The following is a 19,505-nucleotide window of genomic DNA, read 5'->3' on the forward strand; positions in this document are numbered from 1 at the left end:
TCCACATAAAAACAAAAGACAAAACAGTCCATGAAAAGGATCCATTGTCGAGTGACAAGAATTCAAGAAAAACTAAGCTTTTAATTTAGTGCAGCAGTCTAATACTCCAACTTCGTTCATGACTATAATATTCTTGTTCAATTGTGCCTATAGGAAAGCCTCACCTCTGGTTTAACAAAGCAAAATGAGTTTTGATAAGTTTACCAATATGCAAGCACGGTAAGCTTCCCATTCATGCATGCACTCTTCCTTCTCCCACTGCCCTTTCGAGAATTTCTCTGCATACCATCTGCTACAAACGAAAGTGCAATTAAACTTCTGTTTTAAAAAACAAAGGTGCCACTGAAGAAGAAACGATTAAAAATAGTGTTTATTCTATTACAAAACAAATGAATCCATCTTGATAATTTTCTTAAAAGGAATATGCATACAATTATCTGGTGCTGAGAAGAGAGCTCCCATGAACAGGCCATACAACATGAAACGTAGATGTTAAATAAAGGTAAAATCGTGCTGATATTCTCTTATCTGCAAAGGATTTTGCGCCCCCCCATGTTAGAATAGGCACTGCCCCATGATATGAGAACACAGGTAGCTGACTAGGATAGACCTAGGGTAGAGGCGGCATGTCAGAGATAATAGGACAGCATCAACCTCACTAGCCCCACAGCAGAATCATGGGTTTCCACGGATCACACTAACCCTCAAATCTCAACTCTGGTGCACACGAGTGGATATTTTGAAATACACACAAATTTGAAAAGAATACACCTAGATAGACAGCCAGAAATATATTGGCATGCTCCACCAAGTGGGGACTCCGATCCAGCCCTCAGAAGTGCACAAAGGCACTAGAAAGGCAGAGAAAGGCAGCAGCTTACAGCCAGAACATCCAGCCCTCTAAAGAGCAGCAAGGCGCTAGAGAAGGTGGAGACTACAGCAGCAGAAGAGTGTGACAGAGCCATCAGCAGCAGCAGCAGATGTTAACACATGTGCAGAGCTCATCTGGCAAGCACAACACAGAGGTGCAAATGGGAAATGTTGAATCTCCTCAGGATCTAACCCTAAACATAGTCTAAAATTACAATCAGCAAAACACAAAGATAATCAGCAGGCAACTCACCTCCCAACCACCCCTGAGCACTGGAAATAGAGATCAGACTCCCACATGCCCATGCCTATGGCTTTGGCATCCCATACCACCAAAACTGGTTTCCAAGAAACAATTAGCACATTAGAGAAGTGCCTTGACTATATATAGCCAACTGGCCCTTTGCTAGGTTCGAGTCCTCTAGTCCCACATTAGCCTATTTACCTTAATCGCAGGGCTCCCTAACCCTGCTGGATTAAGTCCACTAATCCAAGGATTTGCGTCTATGTACACTTCCTCACCCTAACGTCTTGGTTATTAGGAATGCAAACGTTTCCATTTCAGAACACCAGCCATTTCGAATGTAGAACTGACGACCCACCACCTGAACAGATCATCTAATCTGTAACCATTCCCACATAAATTCACAGCTTCATAAGTAAGATCCGCATCAAAATTGAGCAAATAACTTCCAAACACAACTTCGAATCATGGCAGGGAAATTCGAACAGCAAATAGATAGAGCTGAATTGAAATCGCCATAGAGGGAGAGTGGGTAGGGAGAGAGCGCAGCGCTAGGGGCCAGAAAGAACGGCTAGTCCGCCCCCCTGGAAGGTCTTTGTTGCAATAGAATAAACTTTGTACAACTAGCTCATAAAAGAGCATGAGGCTAAGTGCAATACACAATGTGTTCTTGAGAGCACAAGGACTCTCTCTTTATAGACTAGGCTACCAGCCTGAAAGCATGGGCTTTCCAAAAAGCTCAGGCCTGCTTTTCTTTTAAAATTTGGCTTTTGGGCTTTATTTCTCCAATTTTGGCACTGAATCTCGTTTTTTACTCTGGTGGGCGGTTTTTAAAGTGGGGCGCCACTTTCTTGCTGTTTTTTCTCTTGTGGGACCTGCTTTTTAGCACTTGCCCCTTAAAATTTGGGCATTTTCGCACACTTCTAGGTCCTACACATTCAATAAACAATATCCGATACTTTAACCCATTAGAGGTTAGACAAATGCATGCATTCTGATTCTCGGACTATTCCTAGTCCCTTGTGGACATCCCCACAATTCTCTAAACCAATGCAAAGGAAAGAAAAATCAAACTCTTTCTAGGTAACCAAAGTAAACTTTCTTTGACCAAAGTCAATCTAATAAAGGTTTCTCTTTATTTATTTCTTTGACCAAAGTCAATCAAAGATTTCTCTTTGTTTCTTGTCTTTGCTTGAAGTCAATCTAATAAAGATGTCTCTTTATTTCTTGGGATAAATCTGATTTCTTGACATCCCCTCAGCTTCTAATCAATTGTCCTCTACTAAAAAGCATCTTGGTACAACTGTAAAACTATGTTCGAAGAAAAATTCCTCATCTACCCACTTGGCATCAAGTGCCTAATAGTTTTTGAACATGACAAGGTGCCTGCCATAATCCTGCCTCTCGGTCATTTCTTTTTTGTATGATACACAATATGTTCTAGTATTAGACTGGTTGCTACTTCCAAGGGCTTTTGTACTCCCCTCGGCTTCTCTGCAACTTCATCATTAAATCCGAAAGAAAGTCATAAAATCTCAGAAACACTTGATCAATTATCATTGTACCAATACCTGAGCATATTAAGCTCCATGGACTTCTCATTTATGAGTAGTGTCTCCCTGAAGAAAACAATCCATTATGCTCCTTGCATTGCCATACAAGGATTAGAGAAAAGAGATACTTAGCCTTAGACATTTATAAAATTTATTTCTTGGAGCCTTTCTTTGTCTTCTTTCCTTGAGGGACTCTTCAAGCCTTCTCAAATGGAGTCATATACTTTTCTAAGTAATATGAACCTCTTCTTGGAACTGCTTTGGAAAGAAGTTTCTTTAAAGAATTTCTCAGATTTCTAAGCCGCCAAACACTCGAGAATTCTGCTCATAGTCACAATGAAACACGTTTCATTGAATTTGAAATGTTTCGAAACGTTTCATGTTCAATGGAACGTGGCTAGGGTACTATAGGTTTAGATAAAATTTTGCACTTTTTGACTTAGACTGTAGAGGCGAAATCTCCCGTAGGGCGGCGTGCATGCGCAGGTGACAGCCCTGCTCTTCGATTACCTGCAAATCCAAGCCCACTAGCCTCGACTAGGCCATCCCTTGCGCACAACAACTAGCTATCCAGGGTTTCATGCTTTTTGAGACACCTGCGCCGCTAGCTATCTCCAAGCGTCGGCAGATTGCAAGGCTCAAGCGCCCTAGCCCCTACGCAATACGTGCAAGCTAGCAAGCAAATACCACGAGCAGCAATCGATTGCATGCATAGCTACTCTAACGCCAATTGAACGACAAACAGGAGCACAAGTGCATCGTTAGCGCATGATGATAGTAGCCCCTTTTGTTCGTGGATTCACTAGCCCCTTTGGTTCGTATACAGCTCGCTGGCCTTTGTTCATTGGCAGAATTTCTACGTGCTCCTTCTTGCCATGTGTTGTTGCGTTGGAGCCTGGCAAGTAGATTGCTGCATGCATGATGCTGCTAATTGAGGCTAGCTAGCTATTAGCTAGCTGCTGTGAGCATTGGAAGCAGTTGGCTGGTCATGTTCATTAGTATACGTATTACTTACTACTACATTCACGATTCACAAATTTATTGTAATTTGTCTTGCAAGCTTGAAGCAACAGATAATCAAAGGGATTATTGGTTGTCTCGCAGGTCAAAGACTCGAAGTGTATGAGGGCTACAGAGTAACCTGTAACCAGTTCCAACTTCCAAGGACTTAGGATAGTATAGCTTAGAGATGGGGCAAGCAAAGGACACTATTTGGGAGCAAGTGCATTTGGAGCAACAGTATGGTGCTTCGGGTTCGAAACAATGGAAGTGTAAGCATTGTGGTGGCTCATTTTGTGGTAGTGCACCTTATGTAAGGGCAAATCTTCTTGGTATCACTAGAAAGGGTGTCAATCCATGTGTAGGAGAAGTTCCAGATGATGTAATTCTTTCCTTGGGAGGCACACCAAGTGGCCCGTCAAAGAGGGCACGAGTTGAGGCCTCATCAACACTTGAAGGTCCTGGATCTCCTCCCATCCCAGGAGTCCCATTATATCTATGACATCTGGACCCCCTCCTCCACTTTCACCACCTACACAAGGGGCTTCTTTTTCTATTGGTAGTGCTTCCACTAGACGGGTATTAGTGCGAGTTGTCAAGTACCACCCAAGCCAGGGACTTTACGAGCCAGTTGGGTCACAACTTTGCTTGCATCTGCTCGTCGGGCAACTCACAAGCTCTTTTATGAGTGTGACCTTTCCTTTAACCTTGCTCGTACTCCAGCTTTTCACGAGTTTGTTCAGGCAGTGGCCGAGGCTGGCCCTTCATTTAGGGCTCCATCTTCAGAGACTTTACGCACTCGGGAGCTGAAAGCAGAGGTCTTGCAAGTTGAGAAGGAGCTGCAGCCTATTTAGGCATCATGGGGTAGATACGGGTGCTCCATTTTGTGTGATGGGTGGTCAAATGCCAGGAGGCGCCCGCTTATTAACATTCTTGTATCATCTTGCGTGGGTACTATGTTTTTGAGATCCATAGATGCATCAAATGAATCTCATATAGGTGAGTACATTTACAGCCACATTAAGAAGGCAGTAGAGGATGTGGGGCCTCAGAATGTAGTACAGGTGGTTACAGATAATGCTAGTAACTGTCAGCGCATGGGTGCGCTACTTGAGAGTGACTATCTGCATATCTTTCGGACTCCCTGTGCTGCACACAGTTTGGATCTTCTTATAGAGGACATAGGGAAGCTTCCTTGGATTTCCTCGGTGGTTGACAAGGCACGGAGCATGGTGACTTTCTTGACAAGGAGCCCTTAAAAATTTTTCGGCAACATAGCTCCCATGAGATTCTGAAGCCCTCAAAGACCCGCTTTGCCTCTCTCTTTATAGTCTTGTCACGCTTGGTAAAGGTGAAGCCTAACTTAAGGCACATGGTAGTCAGTGAGGAATGGTTGAGCTGGGATAAGTCCAGCAAACCAAAGGCACGTGCCTTTGAGGACATTGTGTTTGATGGTTTTTGGCATGCAGCTGAGGAGATTGTGGGGATTGTGCAGCCCCTTTTCAGTACCCTTCGACTTGTTGATAGAGAAGGATGCACAATTGGACTCGTGTATGAGTTCATGGAGAAGGTTGGAGAGGCATTGAAAGGATGCACATGGCTTGATGCAACAAGGTAAATGCAGGTTTGCAGCAACCTAAATATATTTCATTTGCACCCTACAAAGAGCAAGAGATTATGGCCTTGTGGGAAAAAAGATGGACATGGTTCCATAGGCCTATTCATGCAGTAGCACACATTTTGCATCCTCTATGGAGGGAGGACCAATCGGATGATGCTGGGTTGACTGCAGGGTGGACAGGTTTCCTTGAGCGTGCATATCAAGATGCAATATTGCAAGATGCTTTGGAGGACCAACTCCTCTCATTTAGGAACTCCTTCGGGGAGTTTGGATCAGCTCGTGCATGTCTCCATGATGCTCAGTTGAGGCCTGTTACCTGGTGGGAGAAGTATGGTCGGGGCACACCGGAGTTGAAGCGCATTGCCCTCCGAGTCCTTTCACAAGATTGCTCATCTAGCGCCTGTGAAAGGAATTGGAGCGTGTTCTCACTTATACACGCTAAAAAAAGGAATAGACTAGGCACTGGACAACTTGACAGGTAATTCATATTCGCATTGATAATTTTGTGTGTGAGCACTCGGGATATCTATTTTCTTTTATATGCACTCAGCAGACAGTTCATTATTAGCATTTGAATTATAGTTATGCTACAACCTACATCTATTTACTGTTAATTCATTTGGTGTATGGTAGGCTTGTATATGTCCATGCCAATCTACAACTTATTCGATGAATGAAGACCATTGAAGGTCCACAGGGGGTGGATCCTGATAAGATACGTGTGCAAGTCCCTGAGGATGAAATGCTTCATCCTATGCATGAGGATGATGATGCATATGCATTCATTGCTGAGGAGCGGGCATCGTTGGCACGTGCCACACGATCTCAGGCACACAGACGAGCAGGGAGAACAGAACCAACTTTAATAGCAGCTGCTCCAGAAGAACAGGAGACCTCATCATCAGAAGAGGATTCTTCCACTTCTGCAGATTCTGATAGTGATGATGGGTAGGAGGAGGAGGAGGGGGCTGATGGCCAGGGAGAAGATGCCCAAGCACCTACAGATCTTGCTGATTAACTTGCTACTTTCTTTCAGATTTCAGTAGAGTTTGAACTTTAGTTTTGTTTAAAATTTAAAGTTGATGCCTTCACTCTTGACTCTTGAGTTATGTAATCTAGGTTCTAGTCTATAGACTAGCAGACTATTTACAAGAGTGAAACTGAGCACTTGATTTATGTCCAGACTCCATGGTTGTGATTCGTGAACTTGTGAGAACTGAAATATGATAAAGTTTAAGGCTTGAGCTTGTAAATTGTAATCTGAAATCTGATTTTTTGCGACCTATCTAGTATCTACTCAACTGAAATCTAATTTCTAAAATTTAAAGGCTTAATTGAGCTTTGTAATCTAGACTCTATTCTAATTTCTAGCATTGGCCATTATAGGCTTGATTGATAAAGTTGAAGGCTTGATTGAGCTTTCTAATCTGGAGTCTATAATCTATTCTACCATTGGCCATTATAGGCTTTCTGTCAAGTCTTTTTCTATGTTTTTAGCTAGTTTTGCACAGTTTTGGCATACCAAATGTATGCAGGCATAAAATTTATATTTTTTAGACCAAAAAAATACAATCTGGTTTTTTGAAACTTCACTTTCATTGAACTATGATTCTGCTGAGTCTTCATGCCAATCTGCAACAGCAATTTGCTGTCCAAACAGATTGGAAGTTCTGCTGCAGCTCCAACAAGCAATCTTGCAACAGGTTCGTTAGTTTTTTCTGACTGCTGATTCAAGATTAAGTGTGGTACTAGCCTGCTATATCAGTGATTCAATTCGCAAGCAACTGTGGCTTGCTAGTAGTGGGGGGCATTGTCCCTAACATTCAGGCACTGTGCTTTCTTTAGTAAGCAAGTCTGAAAGCAATCCAAAAGCAAAGGGAACTCAAATCTCTCACTTTTGGAAAGATTCTAAAAGCAAGTTTCTAGCTTTCCAACCTATATATAGTCTGGTATAGGGCGCATCCTGAAGAGCGCCATCCAGGAGCTGCGATCTGCAGCAGCCTTCCTTCAGGTGTTCCAATACATTGCTTACCCCTCTCTATGCCTATACCACAGTTTACTAACAGTGCTTGACTTGTGAACTAATTGCATTGATCAGCCAGCTGTACAAAGCATAACTAGCACCCACCCTTCCAGGCATCCCTGCAGCAGCTGCAATCTACTACAACCAGCCAGCCCTACAAAGCATAGCTAGCACCCTTCCCAGCATCCCTGCAGCAGCTGCGATGTACTGGAGCAAGCACCGACAGCACATGCATACTACTTCAACAGCCAGTTCCTGTGCTGTAACTGTCCTATCATCCTACCTTGATCTGGCCATGACCTAGCTGAATTCTGCCTTTTGTTTGTTCTAGCAGTCTACCCTGCATCGTGTTCAATCCAGGGGGCTTGAACCTGTAACAACAGCCAATTCACAGCAAGACAAGCATCTACAGGGCCTGCGAACTGTCTTCATCGAGTTCCCTACCCAACGAATTCATTACAGCAGTCTATCTCTCTTTTGCCAAACAACCAGCACTCAAGCTTGCTCTATTTTACTCTCAGACAGAGCACCCCTTTGGGGTTTTCTGACATAATTTACTGCAAACAGCTCTCTACATCGCAATTAATTTCACCTCATGACTCTAAAGCAACCTGCAGAAACACATTACCTGGCACCATTCGACATATAGCTTGCAACAATTCCTCTGTGTTCAGGGCCGCCTCTAATACCAACTGTAGAATCCCTTCCGGGATTTAACCCTAAACACAGTCCAAATCTACAATCAGCAAAACACAAAAATAATCAGCAGGTGACTCACTTCCCATCCACCCCCGAGCACGTGGGTTAGAGATTAGACTCCCACAAGCCCATGCCTATAGCTCTGGCGTCCCATACCACCAGAAACCATTCCCAAGGAGGCATCAGCACAGCATCTCGTGATCCACCATGTAGAAGATATAAGTCTTCCAGACCAGACCACCCAATGGTGAGTCCTAACGCTGTTGGTTTAAGTCCACTAATCCAAGGATTAGTAACTAAGTACATAATGGGAAGCTCACAATTTCTTTTAGCTCCTCCCAAAGCCACTGAACACCTGGTTGAGAGACACGCTTGAGAGACACGCTATAGAAGGATTGAGCAGAAGATAGGGCAACAATATGTGTCTCTGATCTAGAACAGTGAGCGTGTACGTATGTGTATGTGTATGTGTATGTGTATGTGTATGTGTATGTGTATGTGTATGTGTATGTGTATGTGTATGTGTATGTGTGTGTGTGTGTGTGTGCGTGTGTGTGTGTGTGTTACTGGTTTCACAAAAAGTGTGTGTGTGTGTGTGTGCACGCACGCGCATGTGCATGTGCATGTGCATGTGCATGTGCATGTGCATGTGCATGTGCATGTGCATGTGTATGTGTATGTGTATGTGTATGTGCACACACACACACACACACACACATATACATGTATATCAGCAGAAAAGTGCACTGCACAGTACCTCACATCTGAGCTATCTGCTGCCATGTACAAATTCCAAGATAGAGGCTGTGTAAGTCCCTTCAATGCTGCATGCCTCTTTGTCACTCTCAGTGGTTTGGCGATCAGCCCCAGTGTAGGGCCCGACCTATTGGTAGTACATCTATCAAGCCGATCTGATGTCAGGGCTGGCCCACCAACTGGCCCTTTTACGCTGGCCGACCAGACCTAGCCAAGCAGGCCCTGGTCTGTAAAGGCCAAAGCTCATCCCCTTTACCAGGCCCATGCAACCCATGTGGGCCTCTTACGCAGCCCGTGTGGCAGCCTATGCAGAAAAGTGCACTGCACAGTACCTCACATCTGAGCTATCTGCTGCCATGTACAAATTCCAAGATAGAGGTTGTGTAAGTCCCTTCAATGCTGCATGCCTCTTTGTCACTCTCAGTGGTTTGGCGATCAGCCCCAGTGTAGGGCCCGACCTATTGGTAATACATCTATCAAGCCGATCTGATGTCAGGGCTGGCCCACCAACTGGCCCTTTTATGCTGGCCGACCAGACCTAGCCAAGCAGGCCCTGGTCTGTAAAGGCCCAAAGCTCATCCCCTTTGCTGGCGCTCTTCTTCATCCCCTTTACCAGGCCCATGCAATCCATGTGGGCCTCTTACACAGCCCGTGTGGCAGCCTATCAAGATTCCCACATATCTGCCCAGCATGCTGCTGCACATCAGTGTAGGTGGCTGCTCTCTCCTTTCAAATCAGCCCATGCGGAACCTAGATCTTGTCAACCCTCTTAAGCTTTAATCTGTTGCAGGTGTCCTGCCCCCATGTCTTATTCAGCCTTCTATCAATTATCTACTGGTTGACTGTTTGAGTTTCATCGTTTCTTTACACTTTGAAAATTGGCTCATATTACTATGAAAAAACACGCAGAGGATGTTGCTCTTTTTCAGGCATCATAACTAAAGATGAGCTCTTATTGCATCTTTTTCAGAAACAGGAAGTAAACTCCACTGCTTATGTAGAAGCAGGCTGCAGCAATCAAAAGCACGATGTCATACAAATTTTCTTTCAAAGGATTGAAGGTTATACCAATCTCTCTGTTCGCTCAGTTAATGTGACATTTCGTTCTCAATTGTTTAAGAACCAAATCACTTCCCTGCCATAACCTCATGGGTGAAGACATTGCATGGTGGCATAAGAGGTGCAATTTATCATTTAGATAGAGTCATGGGCCAGTAAGTTCCATGGAGATATACCTACTGTAACAATTTGAGAAACAGATTTCTGCAACCTTCATACCTTTAAACATCAGAGAATCAAAATGTAACATGCAAAGAACAAAAAGGCTTGGAGAAACCAAAAGATGGACTTACTGTCCCTACCCTAACCCTGCTCTATTGCGCCACCCCCTCCTAGCTTCTCCTTCAAGCTGGGGTGGTGCTGAGCTTCGTGCTCAGTCCCCCCCCCTGCCGAGCGCGTCTTGAAGCTGCCGTTTCACTCTAGCCAATCATCCCCTCTTGGGCTGTGAGAATGGAGGGCACGCCACCCCAGTTCACTACATAGGGTGGATTTGGGGAGTGCTTCATGGGGCCTGGCTCTGCTGTGAAGCCACTTCTCCGTTTTTGGTTCGCCGCCTCCTCCTTTTTCCCTACAAGCAGGTTCGGCGGTTTGACTTACCAGATGACTCCTTCGTCTCAGGGTTTGGCACAGGTTTGAAAGTAGGCATGTCCCCAAAAAGAAACAGGTCCCCCCCGCCTCTCTGGCAGGCCTGGGCAGATTTTGTTTAAGGGGGTTTTTTTTTTGGCTTTTCGAAGATCAGTGGTTAGGTTTTTATCTGCCACCTCCCGTTTTTTGGTTTGTTGCACACACTTGGGATGGAGACTACTCTCCCACCTCTGTTATAATTCTGGTTTTGAATGGAATATATTACTTATTACAGTAAATAATGTTAACATGCTGAAATGACAAGATTAAGGGGGGAAAATATCACAAGGAATGCAGAACTTAAACCGCGAGTACATGCAATAAAGTTTGGACCAGGAAAAAAGCAACACACTTTGCAGGGAAAGCACGTTTGTGGGTGTGAATTTGTGTAATTGGCTCCTCTGCATGTGGGCCTTGGCGATGAAGGGAGTGGCCAAAAGAGGAAAAGAGGGGGAGGGCATGCAAAAAGAACGATCAGGCTTTGCACCTAAAACGTACGTTTATGAGTTTCATGTAGTTTGATAAGGCCTATCAAAGCTGGACGAGTCTTATACTTGTTTTTGATAAAGAGTTTAGCGACACTTATGTCTCGATTGGAAATTATATTAAAGATCCCATAGATAGATCTTGTGGCTGAATGGGCCTTCTTTTATAAAACATAGTGTTGCACTGGAAGGATTATAGTTCCTCTTGTTTTGATTAGGGGACATAATCGGGTTAAGAAGTAAGTTCCATCTCACGAAACGTTTTTAGCCAGCACTGCACAAGAAGTCAGACCTGCCTTTTTCTCATTTTCATCACCAAACATTAAATAGTTGAACAGAGAAGTTGGGATGCTCGTGATACACATGCTCTTGCATCGATTTCTTGATGGTCTGGCATTCAGGGTTCTTTCGACTAAACATTGAAATTTTCTAAGAAGGCCCCATTCAACATGCCCTCTTTAGTGCATACGTTTATATACCTTGTATACGCACTGAAAATGGACCGCACATTCAAGATTGTAGCCATGGAAGATTATCACGCTATGAAGAAACGTCTATAATTTTTATCCACATATATTCACTGGCTTGAAAGCTAGAATTGGATGGACGCACCGAATTTTGACGGTACATACACGTATAATCGAAGAACCGCAGTTTTTAACTAATAAAAAGTTCTATGAAAGGTTTGACATAATGTTACAAGTTGAGGCAAAGCGAGCGCCCTGGCCCTTAGCATCCTGAATCCCTATGTAACACTCTGCATACCTATTGAAACACTCGTGATAGGCCGTCTTGAGAGCCGAGCAAGGCGAGGTACTAGCAAGCTTCCCTTTCTCTTTCATTTAGATGGGTAGATTGGAAGCACTGGCAAAGAAAATCTAATCTTCACTGAATTAAAAGGAGCCAAGGACGTAAGCGTCTCATAGCTCGCTATCGAGAGCAGGAGCAGATACACGAGGTGTTGTGCTAATGAGTGGATTTTGACAAAATCAAGCACTTTATTATTGATCCAGCACGTATGTTATATATATAACGGTTTTTTTTCTCAAGAATGAGTTTTTTGGAAATAGGGTGCCTACCTAATGATCTACGATGGGTGGGTGACCATAGGTTGCCTTTAATTTCAATGAATTGCATTTAAGGTTTTATTTGTGGATCTTAAACTTTTGAGAAATTTTACGAAGTTTCAATCGAGAGCGTCTCTCTCTCTCTCTCTCTCTCTCTCTCTCTCTCTCTCTCTCTCTCTCTCTCTATGTATATATGAAAGAGACTTGCTATATTTACAGATCTCAACATTTGTATGCTTTTTAAAAAATCCCAATGAAGCCCTAGCACTACCTTTATTCATAATGTGATCTAAATTAATTCATTAATTGTAAACAATCATCACATTAATTAACTTAAATTGATTTTTCATTTGAAGTTATAAATTATATGTGTGTGTGTGTGTGTGTGTTTCAAGGATTTTCGTTTCACAAAAAAGTGTGAACGCTCAAGAATTTTCATTTGAACAATAATTAAATTGCCTTTAAATCAAGGGAACTTCTAAAATTATTGCAACTGTTATCATTTTATGTTGTTCTTCAAACTTGTACAACAATGCCTAAAAATCTCCAGTTTCCCTTTTAAAAGCATTGCTGATGGAATATAGCGATTGCATGGCTTGGTCCTACAAAGAAATGAAAGGGATTTCCCTTGAAGTTGCAGTACATACCATACCAATAAGGGAAGGATCCAAACCAAAGGTATGCAGACCTTACAAGACAAATCCCAAGTATGGCACCCATGTCTATGAAGAACTAGAAAAATTATTGGATGCTAGTTTCATTTATGAGATCGAGAATACCAATTGAATGTCACCAATTGTGATTGTTCCTAAGAAAAACAAGAAACTCAGAATATGAGTGAATTTCAAGAACGTCAATGCAACAACAATCAGAGATCATTATCCCCTACCATTGACTAAAATAGTTTTAGAAAGGGTAGCGGGATCTGAAGTGTATAGCTTCTTGGATGGATTCAACAGGTATAACCACGTACAAAGTGCACCTCAAGATCAGGAAAAGATCGCGATTGCCACAAAATGGGGCATTTTTGCATATAGAGTCATGTCATTCAGCTTATGCAATGCCCCATCTACTTTTCAAAGGGTCATGTACACCGCCTTCAAGGAATTTCTCAACAAGTTCCTACAAGTCTTCCTCAATGACTTATGCATACACTCAAGAAAAAAGGATCACTAGTGCTTTAAAAATGTAGAGAGTATGGAATATCTTTGAATCCTCTAAAATGCCAATTCTTGGTCACACACGGAGCAGTCTTGGGACACATAGTCTCTCGACATGGGATTGCAACTGACATGGACAAAATAAAGATCATCATGGAACTTCCCCCCCCCACTAAATGCCAAGGGAGTCCAAGTCTTCATGGGTCATGTCGGATACTATAGAAGGTTCATACTGAGGTATGCCATGATTGCAAGACCCCTATATAAACTCCTAGTCAACTTCATCTGGATAGACAAATGCGAACAAGCATTTGAAACCCTCAAGTGGAGATTGATCACAGCCCCTGTTCTAATGGCACCACATTGGGACATGGAATTTCATGTACACACTGACGGTTCCAATTATGCAGTAGGGAGTGTGTTATATCAATTTGGCAAACACAACAAAGACTACCCAATATACTTTGCAAGCACACAGCTAAATGATGTGGAGGTGAATTACACCACAACAAAAAGAGAAGCCTTGGCAATGATCTACAGCGTGAAGAAATTTTGACACTATTTATTGGCTACTAACTTTATATTCTACACAAATCATCAAGCCTTATTATATCTTGTGAATCGGTCATGTACAACAGGCCGGATCACTCGATGGCTTCTACTACTAAAAGAATTCAATTTCAAAATTGTGGTGAGAAAATGAGTTCAACACTTCACACAATTAAGGACAGGAGAACAGCCATAAGGAATAGAAGATGACCTACCAAATGCCGCATTATTTCAAATAGACGCTATGCCTGACTGGTGTGCAGACATCATTGGGTACTTAATGGCAAGAAGACCACCTCCTGAAATGAAAGCAGCGGATGCCAGAAAACTCATTCTAAAAGTTGCACCCTATCAACTCATTGCAAGACAACTATACAAGATGGGCAAGGACCAGGTTTTAAGAAGATGTGTGATGCCACATGAGATCATGCCAATCCTCAATGAAGCCCATGAAGGCATTGCATAAAGAGCTAGCAGCAGATGAAACAATACAACTTGTATGGCCACGAGTCTCACCATTCGCCATGTCACTCGCCGATGCTTACAACTTCTTGTAGTCAAAGGGTCTAGGAAGTCTTTTTGAGAAGCTAAAATCCTTCTTACCAACACCTGCTATCACAGAATACTTTTGTCAATTCATAACATCATATAAAAGCAGAGAGTTGGAGAAAGATAAGTAAGGCACAGTAACATATAAAGAAAAGCCCTTATAGATCTACCTCAGTAGATCCACTATGCATGAGGCTTTCTCGTTTCCAGAGTCACAAGAAGAATATTCAAAGAAACATTTGGATGCAAGATTCTCTAAGATTCGGGATTTATTCCCACCTGGCACAAAGTCACAAAGCAGGGGAATATGCCATGATATGATTTTGGATCCCATATGCAAAGAGGCAGCTAAGTTTTTGGCTGACATTTTCAATCATACAGGATTGAGAAAAGATAATATGTTAGTAAAAACTCTTATTCTCCTTTGTAGAGCAAAACTACAAGACTGGGCTCAACACATATCCTTGCTGCTAACCAATTATGTATCCACTACAAACAATGGCAAATGCTACATTGTGCATCTATTAGCCATAATAATTGGGTTTGCAATAGAGCAAGAGGAAGACTCTACACCCCTCTCAACACAAGATATGGAGGACTTTGAAACATTGATATTATTGCCAGAATGGGAATTAGACCCTCCACCTACTCTCAATGATGCGAATAACATGGATGGGTGACAATCCGAATAGATTCCAAAGAATGACAATGTGGAACTCTGCCAAAGAATCCTACAACTCAGTTCAGTCTTGCTCCCGCAACAGAAGGACTCGAGTGTGGAAATCCAAGAGGATACCATGCCACATAATGACTTTGCAAGTGAGCCAAATAGCATGCCTCATCAAGAATCACAAGTCATCAACGTTGATGACTCCACGACTCTAGAATCACAACCCCAAATGCCTATAGTGGCACCATACAACAGACTGTTGTTCAAGAAATAGATCAAAATTCCACATGGGCATATGGGATTAAACTGTATGTCCAATACAAGCAAGGCCATAGCACATTCCAGATCATACAGCATCACAACCAATAGTTACAACAATGGTCTCAATTATTTGCTACCATGGCGTCAGATGAGCAGGAAAGAAAAATGGAAAGGCAGATGCTCCCATCACTCGAGCATCACTCCAAACCAAGTTGCAAAGTGCCGAGACTGAAATTCATAAGCTCAAGGAGAATAAATGTAGCAATAGCTCTTGCACAAAATTCTCTAGCAAAAAGTAGAAAGGATGCTCAACAAGCCACGGTTTATCTCCAAGAAAAACACCTACAACTATCTGATGCCTTGAACAGAAAGGAAGAGGTCAACGAGTTATCCCTCTCCTAAATGCAAGTCACTTGTGATGATATCAAGAAGGAAATCATGCACTTAAATGAAACATTACTACTTAAAGAGGTGAACTCCATACCACAATAGACACAAACAATGAGTTGCTAAATAGTCTCAAAGAAGGTAAACATCAAATTCAAGCACTAGAGAAGGAATGGATGGCATTCAAGGGAGATACTTGTGAACACCAAAGTAGAACTAGATGCTCAAGTGCAAGAGATACTCCACTCCGCACACTTAACGATCAATTTCCAAGGCATCCAAAAGCATCTCAACAATTCAATATTCTAAAGCTTGCATACACCTCCACACTGGGTGAGTATAAAGACAAGTGCATAGAGTGGCAAAATCAATGGGTAATAATTTCCAAGTTGGAACTTCAACTACTAGGTCAAGCCGATGACAATGTGGAGGGGTTAGCACAAGATCTTTTGCTACAAGGCATCACTACATTATACCAAGAGCTCATTATAGTCCTCCAACAAGAGGATCACGTTGAAGGAAGAAAATGCATATTGTGAAAAAACTTGCAAATCAAAATGTTACATGCAGTATTCGGTCTTGATTGGACCAGACCACTAAGTACAAAGACTAGTTGAGATTTGTGCTAGCAGATGGATGAAGAGAAGAAGAATGTGAATTGTCTCTCAGTGCATGAAAATCTCATACGGTTAAAGGCTGAGGCAATACTACTATATGAATGCTTGATGGGAAGCCCCCCTCTTCGGGTAGTAGCTGGCCTCCTACCTTTACTACAACAATTACTAGCAACTTCCATAATATATAATACCCAAAAAATTCCAACATTAAAGCTATCAATGCCTACCAGAAAGCGACAAAGATCTGCTAGAGGAATATGTGGTCTACCTTCAATCTAATCTCCCCTATCTTGCTACTCTCTATTTTGATCTTCTCATATCCCTCCTAACTCCAGTTCTATCCACCAAACCTTTGCAGAAATCCATGCTAACCCATATTCCTTGCCATGCCTCTTTGCCCATGCCACTCAACACTATCACCTAATCCAAGTATCTAACTCCTATTATCCAATTACACCTAACTTTTTTCCAACACTTGACAATCCATCCCTTGAGGACTATCAAGTTGCTAAATCCATTTGCCCAGCTCTCCCTCCACTTTCCACTAACATCCCTACTTCTACCTTCTCCAATTCACTACTTGCTTCGACCTCAAGCTTTTCCCCTATAACCTCTTCCTCTCCCCCAAGACCACATATTCCTCCGATCTCCCTTGAGTTTTCAATGGAAGACCCCATTAATGATTCCATCAATGAGCTTCAAGAATTGGATAATGCAATTCGCACATTCACACGGGAGTTGCAACAAGATACAGATAAGATTCCCTTGCCTGGTAATCCCATTGGTGATTTTTGGAGGCAATACCCAAACATGCAGTCAAGAGGAGGATGGGACCTCTCCGAAATTTCAATGAGTATCCGCCAAGCCCAAATCACTCCAGACATCAGCATCAAATTGGAGCCACAGCCTGCTTGGCGTAGACCAAAGCTACTTAAAGAAAAGTACCTCCTTGAATACTTACAAGCTCCATCTTCCTTTCGCACACATCTCACATTTAATGCGGTACCCGGTTGCTACCGGTGGGATGCCAATCATCATGATCCAGATAGTGTAGATGCTCCTCGCAATTGGCCGTTAATCAATAGAAACTCTAAAATCAAATGGACAAGCCAGGAAACATTAGAGCCTCAAACATGCATCAATTATGCAAGGCAGTTATGCCAAAACATTCAAGGAAAGCATAAAATACAGTGAGCCCTTAGGAGTAATCCTGGAGGTGTCCCTCACCATTGATGACCATTTGCCCAACCTCGGCTTGATAGATGCTCAAACAACAAGTCACCTCTTTCAAAGAGCTATATCTCTTCAAGGTCCTTATGTGTGTTTGTTCGAAGAAATGGTCGACACTGGCTTCTTAAAAACTGAGCAAGCAATTTACGGTGTTCATAGATTACAAGGAAAAGATCGACAACAAGCTCGCTCCATCTATCACCGCCGCCATCTTTACCATACTCATTGGGTAAAGACAACCGCAGCACAACATTATTTGCAGACTCAATCATAACCCAAGGACGGGTAATCAAATCAGTCCAAGGGAGTTGTTAACCCTGTGGCAACAAGGGCCAGAAATGCATTCTAGGACAACAAGAGAGAGAGAATATATACCTCTCGTGCCACACCGAGTGTGCTAGACCTTGGCCAGTCATATTTAATCCTCCCCATACTCTCTCTCTCTCTCTCTAGATATAGATATAGATATAGATATGGATATACATATACATATACATATACATATAGATAGATAGATAGATAGATAGATAGATAGATAGATGGAGAGAGAGAGAGAGAGAGAGAGAGAGAGAGAGAGAGAGAGAGAGAGAATAGTAGGAAGAGAGGAAGAGAGAAAATAGTAGGAAGAGAGGAAGAGAGAAAAGAGTAGGAAAGAGAGGAAAAGGGTAGGAGAAGAGAGGAATAGAGTTGGGGGGGGGGGGAGAGAGAGAGAGAGAGAGAGAGAGAGAGAGAGAGAGAGAGAGAGAGAGAGAGTATATTCCATGTGAGCTAGTGACTCATGGATGCCAGCCATTGGTGCCATGCAGTCTCACAAATAGGTAGAGCTTATTGCTAGGTAGCCATGGCAAAAGTTGAGGATGTCGAGGCTATATTATTACAAAAATATATAGAACACACAACATAATGGAATTCTTCACTCCTTTTGTAGTCATAAAGAGGCATGAACAAACAAAAGTTTACGTATACATTGCTATGATGAAATTATAGTTGTCAGTTGTTGACAGACCTTCTCAACTCTACCCTCTAAGCATAGAGACTAGGGAATGCACTTTGGATAGATTCTACACTTATGTAGGGCTGTAAACTATATATTTGAAAGTAGCTACATATTATGACAAAGGGCGGGCCAGTCGTGTCAATTTTAAAGGATTACATCTTCAAACAATTGAGGCAAAAATACCATATCGTTCCATGCTTCAAAGATGATAGTGCTAAAGGAAACATATCAACAAGGTGGACACAAGTTCAGGCCAACAATGTAGTATTGCTATTCATGGCAAAGTTTTGGGGGTGTCAAGACACATCCAATCAATGTCAAGTAAGGAGATAAGAAAAGATGCAAGCTAAACTTTCATGGACCTCATGGCAGCTATCTAGAAGCATGCTCTTGCAACCTGATGGATGATGGCAATACAATTGTGTTCAATTATGAAGGATTTTAATGTGAATATCCTAAGTTGTGGTGATTCCATCAAGCCAATCATAGTCTCTTGCAAGCTTCGTAGAAAGGGAGGGCAACTTACGAGGGCGAGGGAGAGATGTAATGTATAAATCATGATTAAGGGGAAAGCATGGTGGGAGGGTTCATGTGCATATAATTGGGACAAGGGTAGACTAGCAACTATGCAGCCCCATTCTGTTTACTTCTACAACGTGTGCCGCAAGCAAATTGGCCTGCTCATGAGGTACTGAACCACTACTTCATTTTAGGGTTGTCCCAAGAATTGAAGACAACTTTGGCTACACTGGATCGGACACAAACGGGACTCACTATGGTTGTGGCACAAGCGGTGTGAGCAGGAGAGTCTTTACATGGCATAGTGACCAAGAATCACAAGTCATAAAAAAAGCAAAGCCAAGAAGAAATCAACGAAATCTAAGAAGTCAGATGATAGCGATCAAGATTCGGACAATGTCAGATCCGAAGAGAGCCTTGAAGAAACTAGTATGAAGGACTCCGACTCGGAAGTGAAGAAGAAGAACCACCTTGAGAAAAAATTATAATGTGATGAAGGTAAATAGATATAGATATTCCTAAGGTAAACGAGGCCACATATCCACATTGCAAGTTGCTCTAACCAA

At 42.5% G+C, this 19,505-nt stretch overlaps 1 protein-coding gene across 2 annotated transcripts in view; it reads right to left on the minus strand.

Moving 5' to 3' along the window:
* Positions 1-11,941, minus strand: part of LOC147896628 (protein phosphatase) — a 38,676-nt gene extending 26,735 nt beyond the window's left edge. Inside the window, exons 1-2 of one of the 2 annotated variants that reach the window (XM_087381948.1) lie at positions 11,699-11,941; positions 205-289 (exon numbers count right to left, since the gene is read on the minus strand). In XM_087381948.1, coding sequence (XP_087238074.1) covers positions 205-289; positions 11,699-11,775 — 162 coding nt within the window. In that variant the 5' untranslated portion in view covers positions 11,776-11,941. The remainder of the gene's footprint in view (positions 1-204; positions 290-11,698) is intronic. The other variant, XM_087381947.1, reaches the window with a different exon arrangement.
* Between the last annotated feature and the right edge of the window lie 7,564 nt (positions 11,942-19,505).

The sequence above is a fragment of the Dipteris shenzhenensis genome, chromosome 11, assembly GCF_047967505.1.
Source record: "Dipteris shenzhenensis isolate YYH24624 ecotype China chromosome 11, Dip_SZ_1.0, whole genome shotgun sequence".
Lineage (NCBI taxonomy): Eukaryota > Viridiplantae > Streptophyta > Polypodiopsida > Gleicheniales > Dipteridaceae > Dipteris > Dipteris shenzhenensis.